This window comes from Acanthopagrus latus, chromosome 6, assembly GCF_904848185.1.
Source record: "Acanthopagrus latus isolate v.2019 chromosome 6, fAcaLat1.1, whole genome shotgun sequence".
NCBI lineage: Eukaryota > Metazoa > Chordata > Actinopteri > Spariformes > Sparidae > Acanthopagrus > Acanthopagrus latus.
The window spans coordinates 26,554,455-26,572,668 of record NC_051044.1 but is presented as its reverse complement, the minus strand read 5'-3'; the positions used below and the strand labels follow the sequence as shown (position 1 = coordinate 26,572,668).

Below are 18,214 nucleotides of genomic sequence, written 5' to 3'. Positions count from 1 at the left end.
CCTTTCCTGCAGCTCCCTTCCAGTTAGTTAGAACTGAAGAAGCTTCTTGGATAAGGAACTGAAACACGTCCAGTTGCCTACGATGGGGATATTTATGCCAAAAACTTTCCCCTGAAAGCCTCAGATATCACTGTATTAACTCTTGACTAGGTCAGCATCCAGAACCCCTTTACTCTGTGTATCTAACCGGCCCAGATCACTACACCGTCTACTAAACCAATTCTTAGTTTGCTCCCTTAAACGACACGATGCCACCCATTCTGTTATGTTGTTCGTCAAACCACACAGGCTACAGCCTCAGCCTAAAACATTTCAGTCAGCTGAAGGAGTGAAGAATCATTTGTTCAAAGATCTCCAGGCAAAGGTCACTCAGTAAAGATATAATGACTGAAAGGGTTATGGCTGCCAGGCATCACTGCATTCCACTGGCAAGAACAATTCTATGATTTCCGGTCAGATTTATTTTTCAAAATAGAAGCATATCATCTGCCAGTTACAAGCAACTGGCCGTGAGGAGTACCTCACTGTGTCAAAAATCAAACACCAATCATAGAATGGAGCAAAATGCAAGCCTATCAGTAAGCAATAGTGCATAGTGCATTGTTCCTCTGTCCTTCTGTAATGTAAGCTAAATGACATGGCCTTATTTTCAGAACTTTTAGAGACATGTGCACAACATTTTCCTTTTCATTGCTTGCTTTCATTGCCACTTCAACAAAAAGCGCACTGATAACGAGACCTTAACTCTGCAGGGAAATCATGGCAGGCCTCAATAAACTGTGAGAACAACCAAACCATATAGTTCCCCTTTGGACCTCATTTCCCCTCGTTCCTCTTTTTTACTTCATTTGACATTGTGGCTAGGTCTTTAAAAACTTTTAAAAATTATTATTATTATTATTTTACGCATATACACCCTGTTGTCTCAGTACATAATGAGAAATTATTTATCATTAGTTTCCACAAGTGAAGTAAAAACACAATGCTGTTGAAAAAAAATTATTATGATTATTCTTATGTTTATTGTTATTCTTATCCTTATTATTATTATTATTATTATTATTATTATTATTATTGTTATTATAATAATAATAATAATAATAATAATAATAATAATGATAATAATAATAATAATAATGATAATAATAATAATAATAATAATCGCTTATCACTTTTGTAGTTATTGTTATTTATATGCCTTCATATTTATTTATCTGTGTGCTTTTTACTCATTGAATATCATTGTCTATCTGTTTTATTTTTAATTTTGCTTTGTAGAGCACTTTAGGCTTTATGTATGAAAGGTGCTATTTTAATAAATAAAGTTTAGGTTGAATTTGAAGTGGATTATATTCATACTATTTGACTTGAGGATTTTTACTTTTGACAATTTGGGGCACAAGTAGTTTTATATTTGTAAATTCTTATCATTATCATCATCATTATTGTCATTGTTTATAGTGTAGTATAGTTTCATCCATATTGCTCCTCTCTTGCCACATGGTAATTAAGCCTAAAGCCACCGGTTTGCATAATTGCTGCGTTTACATGTGTTGACCAGCTTTTATTGTGAAAACGTGGGAGCGGAAGTGTGTGTCATGTTGCCGGCTGCTGCACGCGCGCTGCGGAACACCACCGTCCTCAGAGTCTCAGTCGGTGCTGTGTCTGTCTGTGTCAGCCTCGGACTGGACCGGTCAGGATGGCTCGGGCTGCGGTGCTCCTGCTCCTGCTCGGACTGTTCGCCGCTTGCCGGGCCCAGTTCGCTCCACCTACAGTCAACATCAGCCTGGACGAGGACCCAGAGGTGCGCTGGGCGCCTCTCACCAAAGTCTTTGACGTAGAGTACCTGAACAAAGCCGCCGCAGAGGTCATTGAGTGAGTTTGGCAGATAGCCATGTTGTTATAATTGACGATAAGAAGCAGTCGAAGTTATGCTTGACGGTTTTTTTTTACTTGTTGAAAGTGCTTATTACAATGTAATGATGTGTTTATCAGCTGCTGCAGACGTTAGCCATTGGTCAGGAGTAATAGTGCAGGGCTAAGCAGTTTTTAATAGTTTAGAATTATCCATAGATATGCCAAAATATCAACATTGTTGAAGAAGTAACAGTGCTGTTTGCATGGTTTCACTTCCTAGCACATTATCAGTGATGGCGAACAAAGAGCAATGAGCTATAATCATCACATAACCACAAATGACTAATACATCAATCCAGTTTGAAAGCTAATTTTTTTGCTAACACAAAGTTAAGTATTAACACATTGTATCAGCCCTGAATCAGCAGGCAGTCTAACGTCTGGGTTGGTGAGCACTGTGTTGTTCAGTTGTTTATCTTCCAGTTGTGCTGACAGTGACTGCACTCTGAGCCTGACATGCTTTTTTCCCCCCTTGTTGTCAGCTCCACCGTTCCAAAATGGGTGCATCAGGCAATAACACCCATTGTGACGGCCCTGGAGAAGTACGTTCCTGAGCCTTACGCGGGGGAGATCCGCGGCATGGCCTCAAACCTTGGAGGAAGCCTTTCAGATGTCATCATTCTCAACTTTGCCTATGAAGTGACTGCGTATGTATGGCTTTTTAAATCCAATTACACATTTGTGTGTACAATGTGGGGTGCTCAGAAACGTGTGACAAGTATGCAGGATTGAGGTGAACGCCGTCTCATGCATGCAAACAAACTTTATGCGTTCCTAGATTTTGCACTAGCATCGTAGCTCAGGACAAAAATGGGCACGTGTACCACGGCAGGAACCTTGATTATCCACATGATGTCTTGAGGAATCTGACTGTCAACGTAGTTTTCCTCAAGAATGGAGAGGTACAGTATGTCTTCACAGCATTCGAAACTAACTAACTATGGTGCCCCCTCTAACTGGAAATCAAAACAGAAAAAGGGCAGCTAAGAATGATTTATCCAGAATCACAAGTCAGGCAGTACATTATGCAAGTGCATAATTAAAGGTCTTTGTATAATGACAAGGTGGCAAAAGATAAACTTTTGTCTCGCTGTCAGGTGGCGTACCAGGGAACCACATTTGCTGGATATGTTGGCTTGTGGACGGGACAGAGTCCGAACAAGTTTACGGTCTCCGGCGACCAACGAGGTGAGACAGCATCTCTTCTCAGCAGCCACGTGTGCCCAGAAATTTTGTCCCCGTGTTTATGAACGTGTTTGTGAATCATCAGGCAGTGAACATTTGTGGAACTGGTGGAAGAACGTGGTGTCCGCGTTCCTCTTTCGGAGGTCCCCAGTGAGCTGGTTGGTCAGAGAGGTGAGTTGGTTGCATAAGTTTGTAATAATGGGCATATAACCGTGTGAGGAAATGAAACTCTGAGGGCGTCCATACTATGCAGACACTGGAGGAAGCAGAGGACTTTCAGGATGCAGTGATGCGCCTTTCAAAAATCCCCATCATCACTGGAGTGTATTACATTGTGGCTGGGGTCCGAGGCGGGGAAGGGGTTGTCATCACCAGAGACCGGACGGGTCCCGCTGACATCTGGCCGCTCGAGCCTGTGTCAGGAGGGTAGGCAAGATAAAGTATCTGAGGAAAATCTGGTACATCAAGGCGTGTGGTGCACATTTGAAACTTGAATATATGATGTTGTTGTGTTCCTCTTTTAGGTGGTTCAGAGTGGAGACTAATTATGACCACTGGCTTCCTCCCCCAGCCAGAGATCATCGAAAGTGAGTCATCTCACATGATGAATGCTTCCACAATATTCATGTTGTTGTTATTATTAATACGCTGTCATGCAGTGTTGGGTTAACATGCTGCAACAACAATGCGTCAGGTATGAATACAACATGTTTCAAATAGGGTTAAAGGGTGCGATATGTAAAAATTGGTCACCCGTTAGATTCACACTCAAAACTCTATCACTAGAGTAAGCACGAAATGCTGCTAAGTGTTAGCTCAGGTAGCCATGCAGATAGCGGTCCGGACTGTGAGCTCGGAGCAGTGGGGAAGTGTTGGTGTTTACCCCTGCTAGCACAGGAGCTTTGGGCCAAGACAGGCCGGGGCTGGCTGGTTAGCACGGTAACTTCAGCAGATATCTACATATTAAGATACAGAAAATAAAGGGAGACCGATTATCAGGGCCAATACTCATCATCTGATTTGTTACACATTATGAGTAATAGCCCAGTAATGCAGAGTAATCTGAATCTGCAAAGTAACTAGTGACTAAAGTTATTAAATAAATGTAGTGGCGAGGAAGTATAACGTAGCACAAAACAGAAATACTAAAAGTAAAATCAAAATTGTTTCATCATTTAAGTACTTGAGTATAGTGTAGTTACTTACATTCCATCACTGGTTATTCTCAACTCTGACACTAAATTTTTTTTTATTTTTACTGCAAATGTATAATGGTCATAATTGACATATCGGTCGACCTCTCGCTCTTATGTAAAAACTGTCACTTGTTTACATTCTGTTGATAGTTTATTAATTTTTGAATGTTTATCGAAAATCTTACATATTGCACCTTTAACGGTAACCAGTGCTACCACCCGAAATTAGGCGTTCATAGATGTTTTTTACCCTGGTTAATTCGAGGCAATTTATAACAATGTATTTGTTTTAACTTTTGTCAGTAAGAACATGTTATACATAGATCAGTTAGCTTTGCTGTACTTTAGTCATTCAGTTCATTTAATAGAAACCATACACACCATGGAATGATATCTTCACGGAGAGCAAAAGAGACAGAAAAAGGTTGTGACTCCTGACCTTTTGAAACAGAAATGAAGTCGTCAATAAGTCATTAAGTGTCCACTGAACAAAAAATCACAAAGGGTTTACATGACATTTGAGCCAAGTGGTGAACATTGCTCATTGTCTGCCACCAAAAACATAACTTCATCCGGCAGGGAACAAATACTTCTATTAGTATTGGGTATGTTTGTTTTCTTTACCTTGCTGCCTGCAACATGAAAGTCTTCCCACTTTTTTCTGTTTGGTTTTCACCCCACTACAGCCCCGAGAGTGCTGCAAGCACAATCAGTTTAGAAGGCCAGTCTAAGGCTTTTTCACGCATCTTTGCTGCCGTGGTAGAAAGAACTGTTAGTGGTTGCCAAAAAAATCAATCACAGCTGATCATTTTCCCCTTCCAACAATGTACGGGCGGGTGGTTTTGTCTCATCAGAGTCAAACTAGCTCAATACATTGCAGTGCCAACTCCCACCTCACAGACTGCTTGAGGGTCATGCAGAGCCAGTTTTTGCAATGACAGGCATCTTTTTCCAGTGTACATTGTACATTACAATGTGGAACTAACTTGGAACTTAGCAACACTGCTGTTATTTGTTCACTTTTTAGAGAAGCAGCTGAAAAAGCACTAAATGCTACGGGCCAAGATCACATCAGCATGGAGACACTTTATCAGGCGAGTACCCACTAATGAATCAATAGATCGAGGGACTGAAGTACACATGATACTGAGACAAATCAAACACTGAACGTTTAAGTCAATGCATGGATTTGTAACAGAGTTCCTGCCCTTACAGGTTTTGACGCTGTATCCAGTGTGTAACGAGTAAGTAGAACGTCATCTGTTCACTATGCTCCCATTTTTTTGTTTTTTTTGTTTCAAGCAATCACATGACTGTTAATGTTGCTGAGGTGGGGCTGCTGTGTGCATACCAGTTTCTGTTCCCTTTGCGCTACCTCAGCAATAGTGTCAGTAGGCCTTTGTTTGACACCACACTTCAACACATAGGGAGTAGCATATAGAACAGCAATAGCTACATTAGCCAGCGCATCTACGTTTTAAGCACCCTGCAGGGTTATTATTCATATGCTTTAATATTTGAAGGAGCCCTGTACACAGCTTGTTTTAATGCGCTTTGTTTTGCGTGTCATCTTATCGCCTGATGTTGATCATCTTCCAGGATTACAGTTTACACAACAACAATGATGGCAGCAAAGCCAGAGATGTACAGCACACTCGTCAGGCAGCAGGTAATTCCAACTTGAATGCAGACTGTATTGATGTTGAAGCTCTCAATTTCTCTCTCCGTCGTTTTGTCCTGAACATACGAGACTTATTCGTACCTTTCTCTTTCAAGGGCTGCCGACCGCACTGAGAGGTGTTCGAGCAGTGAGCAACGTTCAGATTTTTGCCGCGGAGTGCCCTGAAAAATCACAGATTCTATGCAGATTCATCATCCTGCAGAGATTACATAATCATCCTGTTGGAGATTATATAATCAATGACGGAAGGAAGGAAATTCAACAATTTTTTTAGCATGAAGGTGCTTTTCTGCCTGTAATGAACAAAAACTGTGATGATCATTTTTATCACCTTTGTGCCTGTAATGTATATGTCAAGCTTAATAAAACCTTGGTTACCTTCATGGTCGCAGTCATCTGGAGTCAGCTGAAGAACGGTTTAGTGACATTATACCCGGAGTATAATGGGGTAAACTGAGCGTGTAGATAAACTAGTCTGACTAGTCTGTGAATCCCTCAGGAGGTGAGTCGCTAAACTCACCTCCAAGAGTTATTAAGAAAAATCAAGTAAACTTACACAAACTGCAAGAAACTTAACTGGATTTATGAAACATTCCAAATTTAATAACAATGATTCCTCTGTATTTTCTTCTTAAACAAATGAGACCATCAGCAACACAATCAGCTATGTCTGTATAATTAAAGTAGTTATTTTCAGTGTCTGTCACTGGGGCAGATTCCATCTTATCCAGGTTGGATAAATCATAGAATTAAACCTTTTTTATGTGACGGATGCTGCAGATGACTGAGGTGTCTCAGCCTGAGGGAAGAGGCCACTCTGTAGTCTCTGGCACAGCGCTGTACAGGAATCTCTCAGACTGGTCCTCTCACCTGATATCACGCAGCCAATCAGACCTGTAAATCAAGTCTGTGAGCGAGGTAAATACACGCTGTTAATCAAGAATGGACATGTTCACTCTTCCCACTGGCAGTTCAGAACCAGTTAGTCTCTAGTCTGAGACGGTGGCTGTTATCAGAAGGCGTCATGTGCGAGCCACCACTAGACACAGTACAAAGCATCTTCTGTGCTAACATGTCCCCCTCAGAGCACAGAGAAGGACTTTTTTTTAATAAAAATGCCATATTAAGAATTACATAAAGATTATTATTTTATCTGACAGGACCACTTGTTCTCCATGCAGACTTATTCACTGCAATTCCTTTCCTACCGACCTACCTACAGCAAGAGTTCTGTCACACACTGCACATCACACCAACCCTACAACAACTGCACCGTCTCCCAGAGGTCCTGGTTTGTGGTTCACCTCGTCTGCCGCTTCCTTTTTGTAATCCTTCAGGATCTGCTGCACATCAAGAAGAACGAGCAGGAGAGCTCTGGAGGGGGCGAGAGTTGGGTTATTTGTGTGGAAGGTGAAGATTCTGCATTTCAGGGCAAGGAAAATGGTGGGGACAATGTGTGTCCTTGGAGGATGTACTGGTGTTTGCTTTTGTGGCATCTAATAATGGTTTGAGTTTATGGTTTTTTAGTTCTCTCCTCATGTGTCATTTTTCATCTTCCTCCTCTGTGTTTTTGGTATGTCCGTTTTGTGTTTCCTGGTCCTGTCGTCCCTTTGTGTTGTCTTATACTTGCTTCTTGATTCTTTGTGTTATGCTGGTTTGTAGTTTGTTCCGTGTTTTGCTCTTGGATTAATCTTGTTTTGTTTTCTGACAACAGAACAGGTTTGTCTCATCTTTTTGGACTGAAAAAGGACACTGTCCTGTGTGTCTGTGCGTGTCCACAGAACTGAAATGATTTGGTTCTGTGTTGTATTTTGTGTATTTGTTTATACTGTGTGTATTTGAGCAAAGTGTGAGCAAGTGTGTTGTTTTATAAAACAGAGTTCAACAAGACCAAACAAACTCTAACGCTGGTATTTTGAGGTTGATAGTATTCGAGTAGGTTCATTTTGTCTGGAGCAGTGTTTCAAATCCCTCAAATTAAAGGGCTCAGTAACTGTCAATCATCTTTTTGATGAAAGTTTGATTCATTTTCCTTTTGGGATGATTTATGTATCGATCTGTCATTTGATTTGACAGTAGTCTCAAAAAAATGTTTTCTATTGTGCCTATTAAAACTTAAAGGTGTATATTTCTGGAGCTGTAAATGATGAAGATATGGAAGAAACAGGAAGTGTCTCACCTGCTACATGCTCATAGGGAATCACAGCTGTGGCAGGTGATTGGATCTATGAAGAGAAGTACGGTGGTCTCTGTTTGGTCTTAGAGAGGGCAGCAGAGCTGATCACTCCAACAGACAGGATGGGCACTTGTAGGTATCTGTGAAACATGTCGCTGGATAAGAGGGGGGAAAAAAAGGAACTGTCATTATCAAAAAACTTTCCCTTCCTTTGACCAGATCGTTGCACACAAAGCACCTCAGTCCTGAAGAGGTGAGAGGATGAAGCCTTATGATGCTCTGGGGATTTCTAAAATGATTTGAAGCCTCAGGGCTTCATTCTCAGCAAGAGCGACACCTGGTGGCACACTGATGTTAATGCAATGCAGCCAGTGCGTGAGGCACAGCACACACTTGTAGTCATCCTTAGAATTGAAAGTAGTCCTCATAACACGTTGTCTGCAGTTAAAGGCTGCATGTAAAAACTTATGTACTGTATATGCTAATCTTGTTTACCAATATAGTATCACCAATTTGATAATTTAATGTTATTTTCATTCACACAATATTACTTTTTTTTTTTTTTTAATCCAGAGATTATTTATCCAACCAACAATAATTTATGTTTCTTTCCGCTTCTCTTTCTCCACCACATGTGCTGCTGATGTTCACTGTTGATTAAAAAAAAGTTCAGTATGAGCTTCTAGTTTGTTAAGAAAGAAACCAAAAATATTGGATTTTGAAATATAAAACTTTTCAAAATAACGCAGACTAATTGTGCTCAGTGACGCCCATTGACCCGCAGCTTTGTAAACACGATGGAGGCAAGTGATTAACGCTGCTGAGCACAGGCCTACTGAATGGAAAGTCCCGCTGCAGCCAGAGTTTCATACATTCTATGTCAAACCAAGAATGGGATGTGGGTAACTGGTGAATCAACACTGTACTTATGTCTGTGTAGGTGCTTGCCCTACGCCAAAGCCTGACACACACCTCCCAAGAACCACCGACCACACGGAATGCGATTAGCTCGCTTCAAGGCATTGCATTTTCCGGCTTCTCCTCTGGTAGTTAGCAGCGGTGCTTATAACCTGTGACCTGTACCAAACTCCTCAGCTGCGGTGGTCCCTCCTGACCAGCCTGCTGCTGCTCTTCTTGGATTTTACTTCTGCTCCAGAGACTCTCTTCGCTGCTGGAGAGTCTCGAGGGGACGCAGCCCTCCCTGAAGACACTATGCCTGTCCGCTCTCTCCGGCCCAGAGACACAGCTGAGAGCCAAATGGGTCAGTGTGTATAAAGGGGGAAGTCAGCTGGCAGTCTGCTCACCACTGCCTGCGATGCAAACGCAGCAGCACACATGAATAAATGCTCACTACGGTGTAGGTGGAAAATCACTCCCTAAAGCAACTTGAAACTTGATTTTTTTTTTCATATTTTGTAATAACATAAGAGGTTATTTATGCACTTACTGCCTCTTGGGACATCAATTTTGCAATATTTGTTTTATAATCAATTACTGAACATCCCATGCACCACAGAACTTGTTCCCAGGCATTTATTGAAAGAAAGTGCCGTATTTTGAGTTCAAAACCATGCTTTTCATTTAAAATTCAATAATGTATCCGTAACTATCAAACATATGATAATAAGGACATAAAATAATACAATTCCAAATAAATATTATACATAAATATGATGAAAGTAAATGTCCTCTAGAGTCGTGTCACTGCTGCCGCAAGACAGACGTCTATTATTTTGAAATAAAATCACACTCATAATTATACTTCCTTTGACCTCCACTGTCTCCTCTCAGTTGTAAGACATTTTCACATTTATCTCAGGATCTCACACAAAACTTTTGGTTGACATCTCTGGTGTGAAAAGTGGAACTGAGTGGATCGAATTTCATGATTTGGAGAGTTTTACAAGATTGACAGCATGTGGTTTGTGGTACCAGCTAATTTGTAAAGGCATTTTTCATGAATACTGGTGTTATTTTTTCTCTTTCTTCTTTGAGGTAAAAAGCGCAATAACAGACTCAATGAGTTATGGAAGGGTTGTCTAACTTTAAACGTCAGTCAAGGAAGTCCATTTTCAGACTTTTGGCCCTACAGAAGGGGTCGTCTCTGCAGAATGACCCTTGTCTGGCATCCCCTGTTTGTAAAATAAAACAGCAAGTAGCTAGTACAGTCCAGACGCCATCTGCTAATGGGTTTCTCTGTCACTAACTACTGACAGCAAACAGTGAGAGAAGGAGTGTGACCGTGTGGAAACATGCTCAGAGCTACACTCAGCCTCCGCTCTCTTCATGCGCGCTCCCGTCCGCTTCGTGCACTCCTCTCCGGGCACGCGGCGGCAGCAAACACTTGTCAGCCGCATCACATGATATGACCAAGCAGCTAGCTACTTCCTGTGGAGACTGCTAGCCAACTCACATCCAGACGGCCGCAGCGAACTGCGAGACTACCGTGTCATCCAAGATGCTGGCCCTCATAAACAGGCTGTTGGACTGGTTCAGGTCCCTGTTTTGGAAGGAGGAGATGGAGCTGACATTAGTGGGACTGCAGTACTCCGGGAAAACCACGTTCGTCAACGTGATTGCGGTATGTGACGGTAGCTAGCAGGCAAGTGCTGTCAGTGCGGGCCCCGGCTACTACCTGGGAGAGGTTGTGGACCGAGGTTTAAGTTGAATAATGTAACTTAAAACGTTCTTGTCGCATTTATAGGTTATTGTTCACGGGCAAGGCTGCACGGCTGAATACTGCCTTTATAAATGCTGAGACAGTACGGCAGGCTGCGCTCTCACTCAGTTGTTTGGCTAGCTAGAATGACGAAGTTGTTGGTATGACTGTGCGCTTACTTATGAAGGCGGTCATGTGAACGGACTTGTCAGTGCTCTGTAATAGCTGCCGGTGTGTCAACATCAAGGATGTGTTGACAACACAGGCCTCCAGTTACCTCTGCCAGCAGTCCAGTAGTGTTTACTTCGTTTAAGAAGGGCGTCCTGAAGGGACGAGGACTGGAGACATCTCGGCCACAGGCTGCCAGCTGTCTACATTATTACTATAGATTATAGGTGTGTAGATCTGCTCGGGATGGCCTTGTTGCACGAGTTCAGTATTGTCAGTGATCCTCCCAGCAGGTTTTTAACGATTTAAGCACCGTCACTGTTAAAATGTACAAGGTGTTATGATGACTGGTGTCTTTGTTATCACGTCTACCTTGTTTTGCCTGCCACAGCCTCTGACTGGGTGTGGGGGTAGCGTGATATGTTTTGCTTATGTCTGATTCTGGTTGAAAAAAAAAAAAAACAACCAAAAACACTTAAACAGGCCACAGTCCTATACATTTCCCCTCTCTGGAATGCATCAGAAGAATACACATTTTTCCTGCTGCTTGGTCATGTCAGGTGATCTGTAATCAGGTTTGAACAAAGCTGCCTCACACAGTCATCGCAAGCCTGTTGGACTGGGCCCTGGCTCTATATGACACACACACACACACAAACAAAGCCATGGAAGTTATTCAGCACATCTGAAACGTGTTGTCATCCTCTGTACACTCAACTGACTCCTTTAACACAAAGCAGTTTACCCTGGTGTCAGAGCCCACGTTTTAGGATGGATCGCACTTTGAGTTTGTGGAGTGTTTGGTCAGGAAGCACTTGTTGGTTGCGGGAAGCGAGCGATGCTGATGCGTGGATGGCATCACCCCAACGTGATTCATAGTTTTAAAGGGCAAGTGTTCAGCAAGGGGCTTCGAGAAGCCAGATTTACTTTGACCACATGCACAGATATGATACAGGCCCGCCAGGCTTTTCATGTGACATCTGAATCAGATGAGAACGAGCTTTAAATAAATGATAGTGGAGTTTTACAGGGTTATAGTTCAAACACGTATGGTGTAAGACAGAAAGGGGAAGTGTTTGTAATACTGTTTCAGTGCCCGTAATCTAACTTGATCCGAGTCTGTTAAAAAAAAAAGCAACATGCAGAATGTATCACAGTCCCACCTTTTCTCTCACATTTGTCCTGTACAGTCAGGCCAGTTCAGCGAAGACATGATTCCCACAGTCGGTTTCAACATGCGGAAGGTCACCAAAGGCAATGTGACAATAAAGGTAGGTCGACAATCAGAAGCCCAGCCGTGCGCTTTCACTGTTCAAATCAAATCATTTTAACACAGGGGCCAGCCTGTGGCCCTGTGTTACCCTGCACACCTTGTTTTGCTCATCGCATTGTGCTTTCGTGCCTCAGATATGGGACATAGGAGGACAGCCCCGCTTCAGAAGCATGTGGGAGCGCTACTGCAGAGGGGTCAATGCTATTGTGTGAGTACAGCAGGTGGCCAGATTTACTGATTGGTCGTCTGAGGTAGCTGGAAACCTGAACTTTAAGTAGAAATTACATTTGTTTATGCTTGGCTTTTTATCTATCCATTTAAATGTGTAGTCAGTCAGACTTGAGTTAATAGTTATTTCACTTTTAGCAAACAATGGAATGCTTTATGAACCGTTCATGTAGCAGTTGTAAAAGTGTATAAACATCAGTTGCAACTTTACAACAAGCCATTGCTTAATCAGTGGTTTATAAAGCATTTCATTGTTTGTTAACACTGAAATAACTGCTAAAAAAAATTTCAATAACTGAATTTTCCATTCAAATAAAGATCATTCTAAACAGTAACCCTCATGTCATAGTCGGAGTTTGAATACTGCCACTTGTTTTGGTATATTAATTTAATAAATGATTCAGGTTTGGTCTAATGAAACAGGTTTTTTTTTTAATGTATCAAACTAAGTAGAATTATTTGTCTCTCTTGCAGTTACATGGTGGATGCAGCAGACAGAGAGAAGATAGAAGCTTCCAGAAATGAACTGCACAACCTCTTAGACAAACCACAGCTACAAGGAATTCCTGTAAGAAACTGTTTGTGATCTTTGGACCAGAAGCTATGATGTCATGGCCCTGAGTTGGTTGTTCACATTGATTTCTGAGGGTCTGGTGACTCTAGTCACAATCAGTGATTAAACCCATAATTAGTAATCACTGCAGCTAATGGGCTACAGTGACTCAGGCTTGATGACATAGCACTAAGTGGTCATCTGAACCCAAGCCAGGAGATTTTAACGGGTTTTCAATGTGTAAGCTGACAGGATAATTGACCTGACAGGGTTTGATGTGCTAAATCGAAAGCTGCTGCGCTGGATATTAATCAGCCGTTTCTCTCTTTTCTCACGTTTCAGGTTCTAGTACTGGGCAACAAACGAGACCTTCCCAACGCACTTGATGAGAAGCAACTCATCGAAAAAATGTAAGGACGCTCAAGAATACTGAAGGTTTAGTGATACCTTTCCACCAACGTCAGGACTTGGCTTTAAACTTAAACTATCCTCAAGTCAAATCTAGACAATGATGAATCAGTATCAGAAGTATTATGCGAGTTTATCCCAGTGATAACCCAAACATTAGGATATTATGGATTTGCAATGCATTAAATTAAACACATTAGCATGTAGACATCATATCTGAAATACGTCAATACAAGGGATGTGCTGATTGTGAAATAAGAACAAGCAATTTTGCAGATAGCTGTCACAAGCCAATAGCTCATGAATTTGGTGCTGCAAAATTGATGTAACATAACAGATCAACATCGGCCAGTGCCATTGGTGAATCTTATGTTGTTTGCTGATAAGCCAGTAGAAGTCAACACAGCGAATGTTTGCCGATGTTCTGCCAATAAACATCGGCGCATCCCTGATAAATAATTAATGAATATTGTGAAAATCCTTCTCAGAAGACTGGAGGTTGTTGGTGGCAGCAATTGAATGCCCACAGTTATTTTTTATTATTAAGAATGTTTCTGGCAGATCTGGACTTATTTTCATGGAGTTTCAGTTGTAGTCCTTTTCTTTGCTGTTTGCGGTTGACTTTTAAGTTGTGATATTGGTTGACAAAATACACGATGCACTAATCTTTGATGCTATCGGTTCTGTTACCTCCCCATCCATCTGCCTTATAAGCAAAGAGCCGTGTGCAAAGGATTCAGGCTTCTCAGTTTTAGTCATAGCCGACCATCACTTCCTCCTCTTAGAGTGACAAGTGTTGTGTAATGCCTTTATCAGATATCGCTATGGTAATGTGCAAGTGTATGCACCAAGCCAAAGATCTTTTGCAAGGGAAGAAGCTCCACTCTGTAACATTACTGTTAAACTGTGAGTTTTTTGTTGTTCAGACAACTCTGCTAAGGACCTCTAAAGACACTTACATCCATATTATATACATTTTATTTCACAATTTAATATGAGCGGTAATTGGATTAATAAATTCCTGTGCTACATTTTGTTGTCTAGAAACAGTTATCTCAATGTGTCAGGCACATACTGTTTAATCAACATTCAGATGATTGTAAATATAGGATCTGCTCTAGAAAACTTCTTGACCATAAGGCTGTGATTTGTACTTTTTTTCAGGAATCTATCTGCCATTCAAGACCGAGAGATCTGCTGCTACTCTGTCTCCTGCAAAGAGAAAGACAATATAGGTAAAGAGCCGATCATAGTTTAGATGATTCTATATCAAACCACAAAGGAACAGGTTTTATATATACCTGCTGAGGTCGTAAACATGCCTCGATGTTTCCCCTCCTGCAGATATCACGTTGCAGTGGCTCATCCAGCATTCAAAGTCACGGAGAAGCTGAAAGTGAAGCTTCCCCAGTCGCAGCTGTGGCCTCAGCCCCCCTAATGGTCATGGGTCCTCGACAGCCATCCCTTCCACTGCCTCTGTGAAGTAATCCAGCTCTATCTGCTCACTACTGTCACCACCTGCACCACCCACTACACTACCATAGATGTGTAGCCCCTGTACAGCACTACCGCCAACCCAACTACGTGGAGTCTTGAAAAGTCGTTTCAGTACTGTGCTAGAAGGTGGATTGTCCATACCCATCATGCCTTATCGCCTGTCATTACGGACATGCTCTGTGTCTGTGTACGTCATTTCTCTTTTTAATGGCTTCGGTCCCTTTGGACGCAAGAGTCTAATGATGTTGCAGTGTACTGTTCCGCAGCTACACAAAGATGGAGCTCCTCGAATCACACATTCAAACATCCGCTCTGTTGCCTGTCAACATTTGCTGTTTACGTCACAAGGTTGTGATTGTCGTTTTTAACAGATATTTGCCAAACGATGATGGTTGCTAGCGCAATGCCTTCAATTCCTGATAAACTCTAAGCAATGTAGCCCTGCATTTGATGTGCAGGCGTGTGGAAGTATCTCTTTTATCAAGTGACTTGAATCAAAGTTTACACGTGACCTAGAGATGAATAGAAACTAAGACTGAGTAGCTGTCGTGTCTGAGGCGAAAATCCTAAGATAGCTAAGCAGAGTTTTAAGTGCCTTCGGCTCAGTTAGTGTTCCAATCAGACAGTAATTGCCCAACGCAACTTCTCACCACTATTTTAAATAAACACTTGGTAGAGGCGCAGCATAAATCCCTTGATTACAGTTAACACCACACCTCGACAATCTCGTCTTATGTTGTCATCACGAATGCATTATGATGTCTGAGAAAAGGCAGGACTGTAATAACGATGAAGAATGAGGTAACGGATGAAGCGAGGTGAACGAAAGAATGTTACATGTTCTGTTGTTGATCGTTTTGAATGCTGTTTCACTTGTAGCCTGCGACTCTTATGTAGCTTGAAATGCGAGCTAACGTTTGCTTGCACTTCTCAGGTTGTTCAAAGGATTTTTGAAAAAAAAAAAAAAACGCAGTATGGGTGTGTCCGAGTGTCTGTTTCATAATCTCTTTTTAGTTCGGGTTGGATAACAGAAAGCCAGTGTTAGTCACGATGACTGAGCTTAAGGAGAGAGGAAGACAGTCCATTAGTTCAAAGCGACGGATGCTTGATGTCATCCATGCCTTGCCACGCCCTCGCCCGAATCCTGATGTCTTTTTTGTCGAAGCCTTAGCAGTCCGAGAACAACTCCGCCTCCTCCGAAAGCGACGCATTGATTGACACGTCTTTTCCTCTCAGCGACAAGACAATGATTTCTCACCGTTGTATATTAATCTGCTCTTTGCTTGGCCAGTGCATCCTGATCAATTACAGTTTTCTTTCCTTTCTATGTTTGTGTGTCGCTGCGTCAGGACAAGTTTTCCCTTCCATAATCACACGCTCTCTGTTATCTCATATGTTGTTCTGTGTCTGTTGGTGATCGTCGTAATCCTAAATGTCGATTGTTGGGACCACAGCAGCAGTGAGGGGCTGTAAAATTTGGGTGACTGTGTGGGAATTTGGGGAAAGCTTTGTTACCTGTGTAATAATATAGCCTATTTGCAATTTGTATGTGCATGTGCTGAACTTATTCACATCCAATTGCAGACTTTGTAAATAAGAAGTTAGCATTTTTATTCCCACAAATGCTCCTGTAGATGTCATGCATTCTTTCCCCGTGATTGCTAATAAATTTGTTTTTATTTTTAAGGAATTCAAGTGTGGCATCCAAATTCCTTGCCAGGTAGAAACCCTCAAGGAAAACAAAAAAAATTTGCTGGATTTCAAACAAGATTTCAAACTGCTAATCCTATCAGTATGCCTTAATAGGTTATGTAAAGCAGAGTTTCTCTGCTTTCCAGTGTTTTTTTTTTTTTTTTTGTTTACACATGGTTTTTTGAACATGTAGTGAACACGATTAAGCCATCACCTTCTGCTGCACTGATTCATCAAGGACCTCAGGAAGTTTCTTTCTCTGGGCCATCAGGCGATGGTTGTAGCCAAGTTACTTTTGGCGTTCTGTGTCTCCTGTTATGATTTAATAACCCTTCTTTCTTTGCTCTCTGAACTTTCATGGACACATAACTTGTTGAATCATTTAAATGTAGGATTACACTGTTTTTCACTGGATAGCAGGATAATATTCAAATAAATGGCTGTAAACCCAGTAAAAAAAAAGAACCAAACATCCAATTTGCATTTAAGTTCTGGTAAATTAATCTATTCTCAGACAAGGCAAATGTAAAATTGGGACTTAAGATGAGTCAGACTGAAACTTAAGGTTCCCCTGGATCAAATAATGCTAGAATAGAATAGGTAGGAAAAACAAAATAAATACAGCAAGTCAAGGCCCCCCAAAAATTGTTCTAGGTCTTTGAGAGTCAACTCTTCACCACTAGGTGGCGGCAGAGGACCTTGGAAAGAAGGTAAAAGGTGGGTGCTTTAAAGTCTGCACAGATTTAAAACTCACAAGTTTCATCTGAAGTTGTTTTCTGATTCATCAAGGTTCAAGAGTGTTACACAGTTATTATCAGTTATAATGAATGAAAAAAGGGTTTTACTTTTGAGCAAACACTTGTTAAATTAAAAACTATCTCTTGTGCTACACATGAAACCAGATATAAACTCGAAATACATATTTTTAGTTGGTTAGAATTTTATCTGGGTTTATCTGCAGGATGACTGATGCCATTTCAGTTTTCAGCTACTTTTGCACTAGGTCTCACTTGGGCTCCTTCATCCACAAAGGATTTCCTAACAAGGTGCTCACAACGCAGCCTACCTGCACTCACAGTTCCCTCAGTGACTAAACTTTGTGCTTCCTATGTAGATAATGTAGATTTGGTTTCTGTACTTCCCACCAGGCAGCTATTGTTACATACAGATCCCATAATGGATGATTAACACCTTGCAGTGTTTCTTGGCAGAAAAGAAAATGGCTATATGCACAGAAATATAACACTGTGCTAAGCAGGGAGTGTGTCACAAACTAGGGGGCAATAAAGCGAGCCGTGTTCTCACAGCTGGAGCAGCACGGAGCCGTTGGGAGAGCAGGCCTGTGCTGTTAAAGCAGGAACACCTTAATTAATCTCATTTCTTAGACGCAACATTTAATGGACAGCTGCTGGCATTTGTTATATGTCAGGGCAGTAGTTGGAACGTGTGGACAGATGTAGGTGTTATCCGATGAATTCCATGGGTCAGCGGAGACTGTTATGTGTGTCCATATGGGAACTTTATATACACGTGTGTGTGTGTGTGTATGGTTTACAATTGCATTGACCGCAAGGGATTAAG

The 18,214-nt window shown here is 41.6% G+C and overlaps 2 protein-coding genes and 1 long non-coding RNA gene across 3 annotated transcripts; 2 read left to right on the top strand and 1 right to left on the bottom strand.

Annotated features, from left to right (window-relative positions):
* The first annotated feature begins 1,606 nt into the window (after nt 1-1,606).
* On the top strand, nt 1,607-6,362 carry LOC119021181 (N-acylethanolamine-hydrolyzing acid amidase-like). Its single transcript, XM_037101252.1, has 11 exons — nt 1,607-1,875; nt 2,400-2,564; nt 2,696-2,819; nt 3,015-3,105; nt 3,188-3,273; nt 3,356-3,528; nt 3,627-3,689; nt 5,326-5,392; nt 5,514-5,542; nt 5,898-5,967; nt 6,075-6,362. The coding sequence occupies exons 1-11, from the start codon at nt 1,700-1,702 to the stop codon at nt 6,090-6,092; spliced, it is 1,062 nt and encodes a 353-aa protein (XP_036957147.1). The 5' UTR covers nt 1,607-1,699; the 3' UTR covers nt 6,093-6,362.
* Nucleotides 6,363-6,541: 179 nt separating this feature from the next.
* LOC119021183 lies at nt 6,542-10,493 on the bottom strand. The gene is made up of 3 exons (XR_005075499.1): nt 10,370-10,493; nt 8,159-8,310; nt 6,542-7,353 (listed from the first exon to the last, which is right to left on the bottom strand). It is a non-coding gene; the product is annotated as an uncharacterized LOC119021183 (long non-coding RNA).
* Nucleotides 10,494-10,496: 3 nt separating this feature from the next.
* On the top strand, nt 10,497-16,631 carry arl8bb (ADP-ribosylation factor-like 8Bb). Its single transcript, XM_037101253.1, has 7 exons — nt 10,497-10,736; nt 12,173-12,253; nt 12,390-12,463; nt 12,958-13,051; nt 13,379-13,446; nt 14,609-14,679; nt 14,789-16,631. Exons 1-7 carry the CDS (start codon nt 10,614-10,616, stop codon nt 14,836-14,838), a joined length of 561 nt encoding a protein of 186 aa, XP_036957148.1. The 5' UTR covers nt 10,497-10,613; the 3' UTR covers nt 14,839-16,631.
* Nucleotides 16,632-18,214: the final 1,583 nt, after the last annotated feature.

Excerpts from the sequence above, each read along its gene's own strand:
- LOC119021181 (XM_037101252.1), top strand. The coding sequence starts at position 1,700 with ATGGCTCGGGCTGCGGTGCTCCTGCTCCTGCTCGGACTGTTCGCCGCT. Across the intron at positions 2,565-2,695 it reads TTTGCCTATGAAGTGACTGC|ATTTTGCACTAGCATCGTAG; the intron begins GTATGTATGGCT and ends ATGCGTTCCTAG. Across the intron at positions 5,543-5,897 it reads CTGTATCCAGTGTGTAACGA|GATTACAGTTTACACAACAA; the intron begins GTAAGTAGAACG and ends ATCATCTTCCAG.
- arl8bb (XM_037101253.1), top strand. The coding sequence starts at position 10,614 with ATGCTGGCCCTCATAAACAGGCTGTTGGACTGGTTCAGGTCCCTGTTT. Across the intron at positions 10,737-12,172 it reads CGTTCGTCAACGTGATTGCG|TCAGGCCAGTTCAGCGAAGA; the intron begins GTATGTGACGGT and ends TGTCCTGTACAG. Across the intron at positions 13,447-14,608 it reads AAGCAACTCATCGAAAAAAT|GAATCTATCTGCCATTCAAG; the intron begins GTAAGGACGCTC and ends ACTTTTTTTCAG.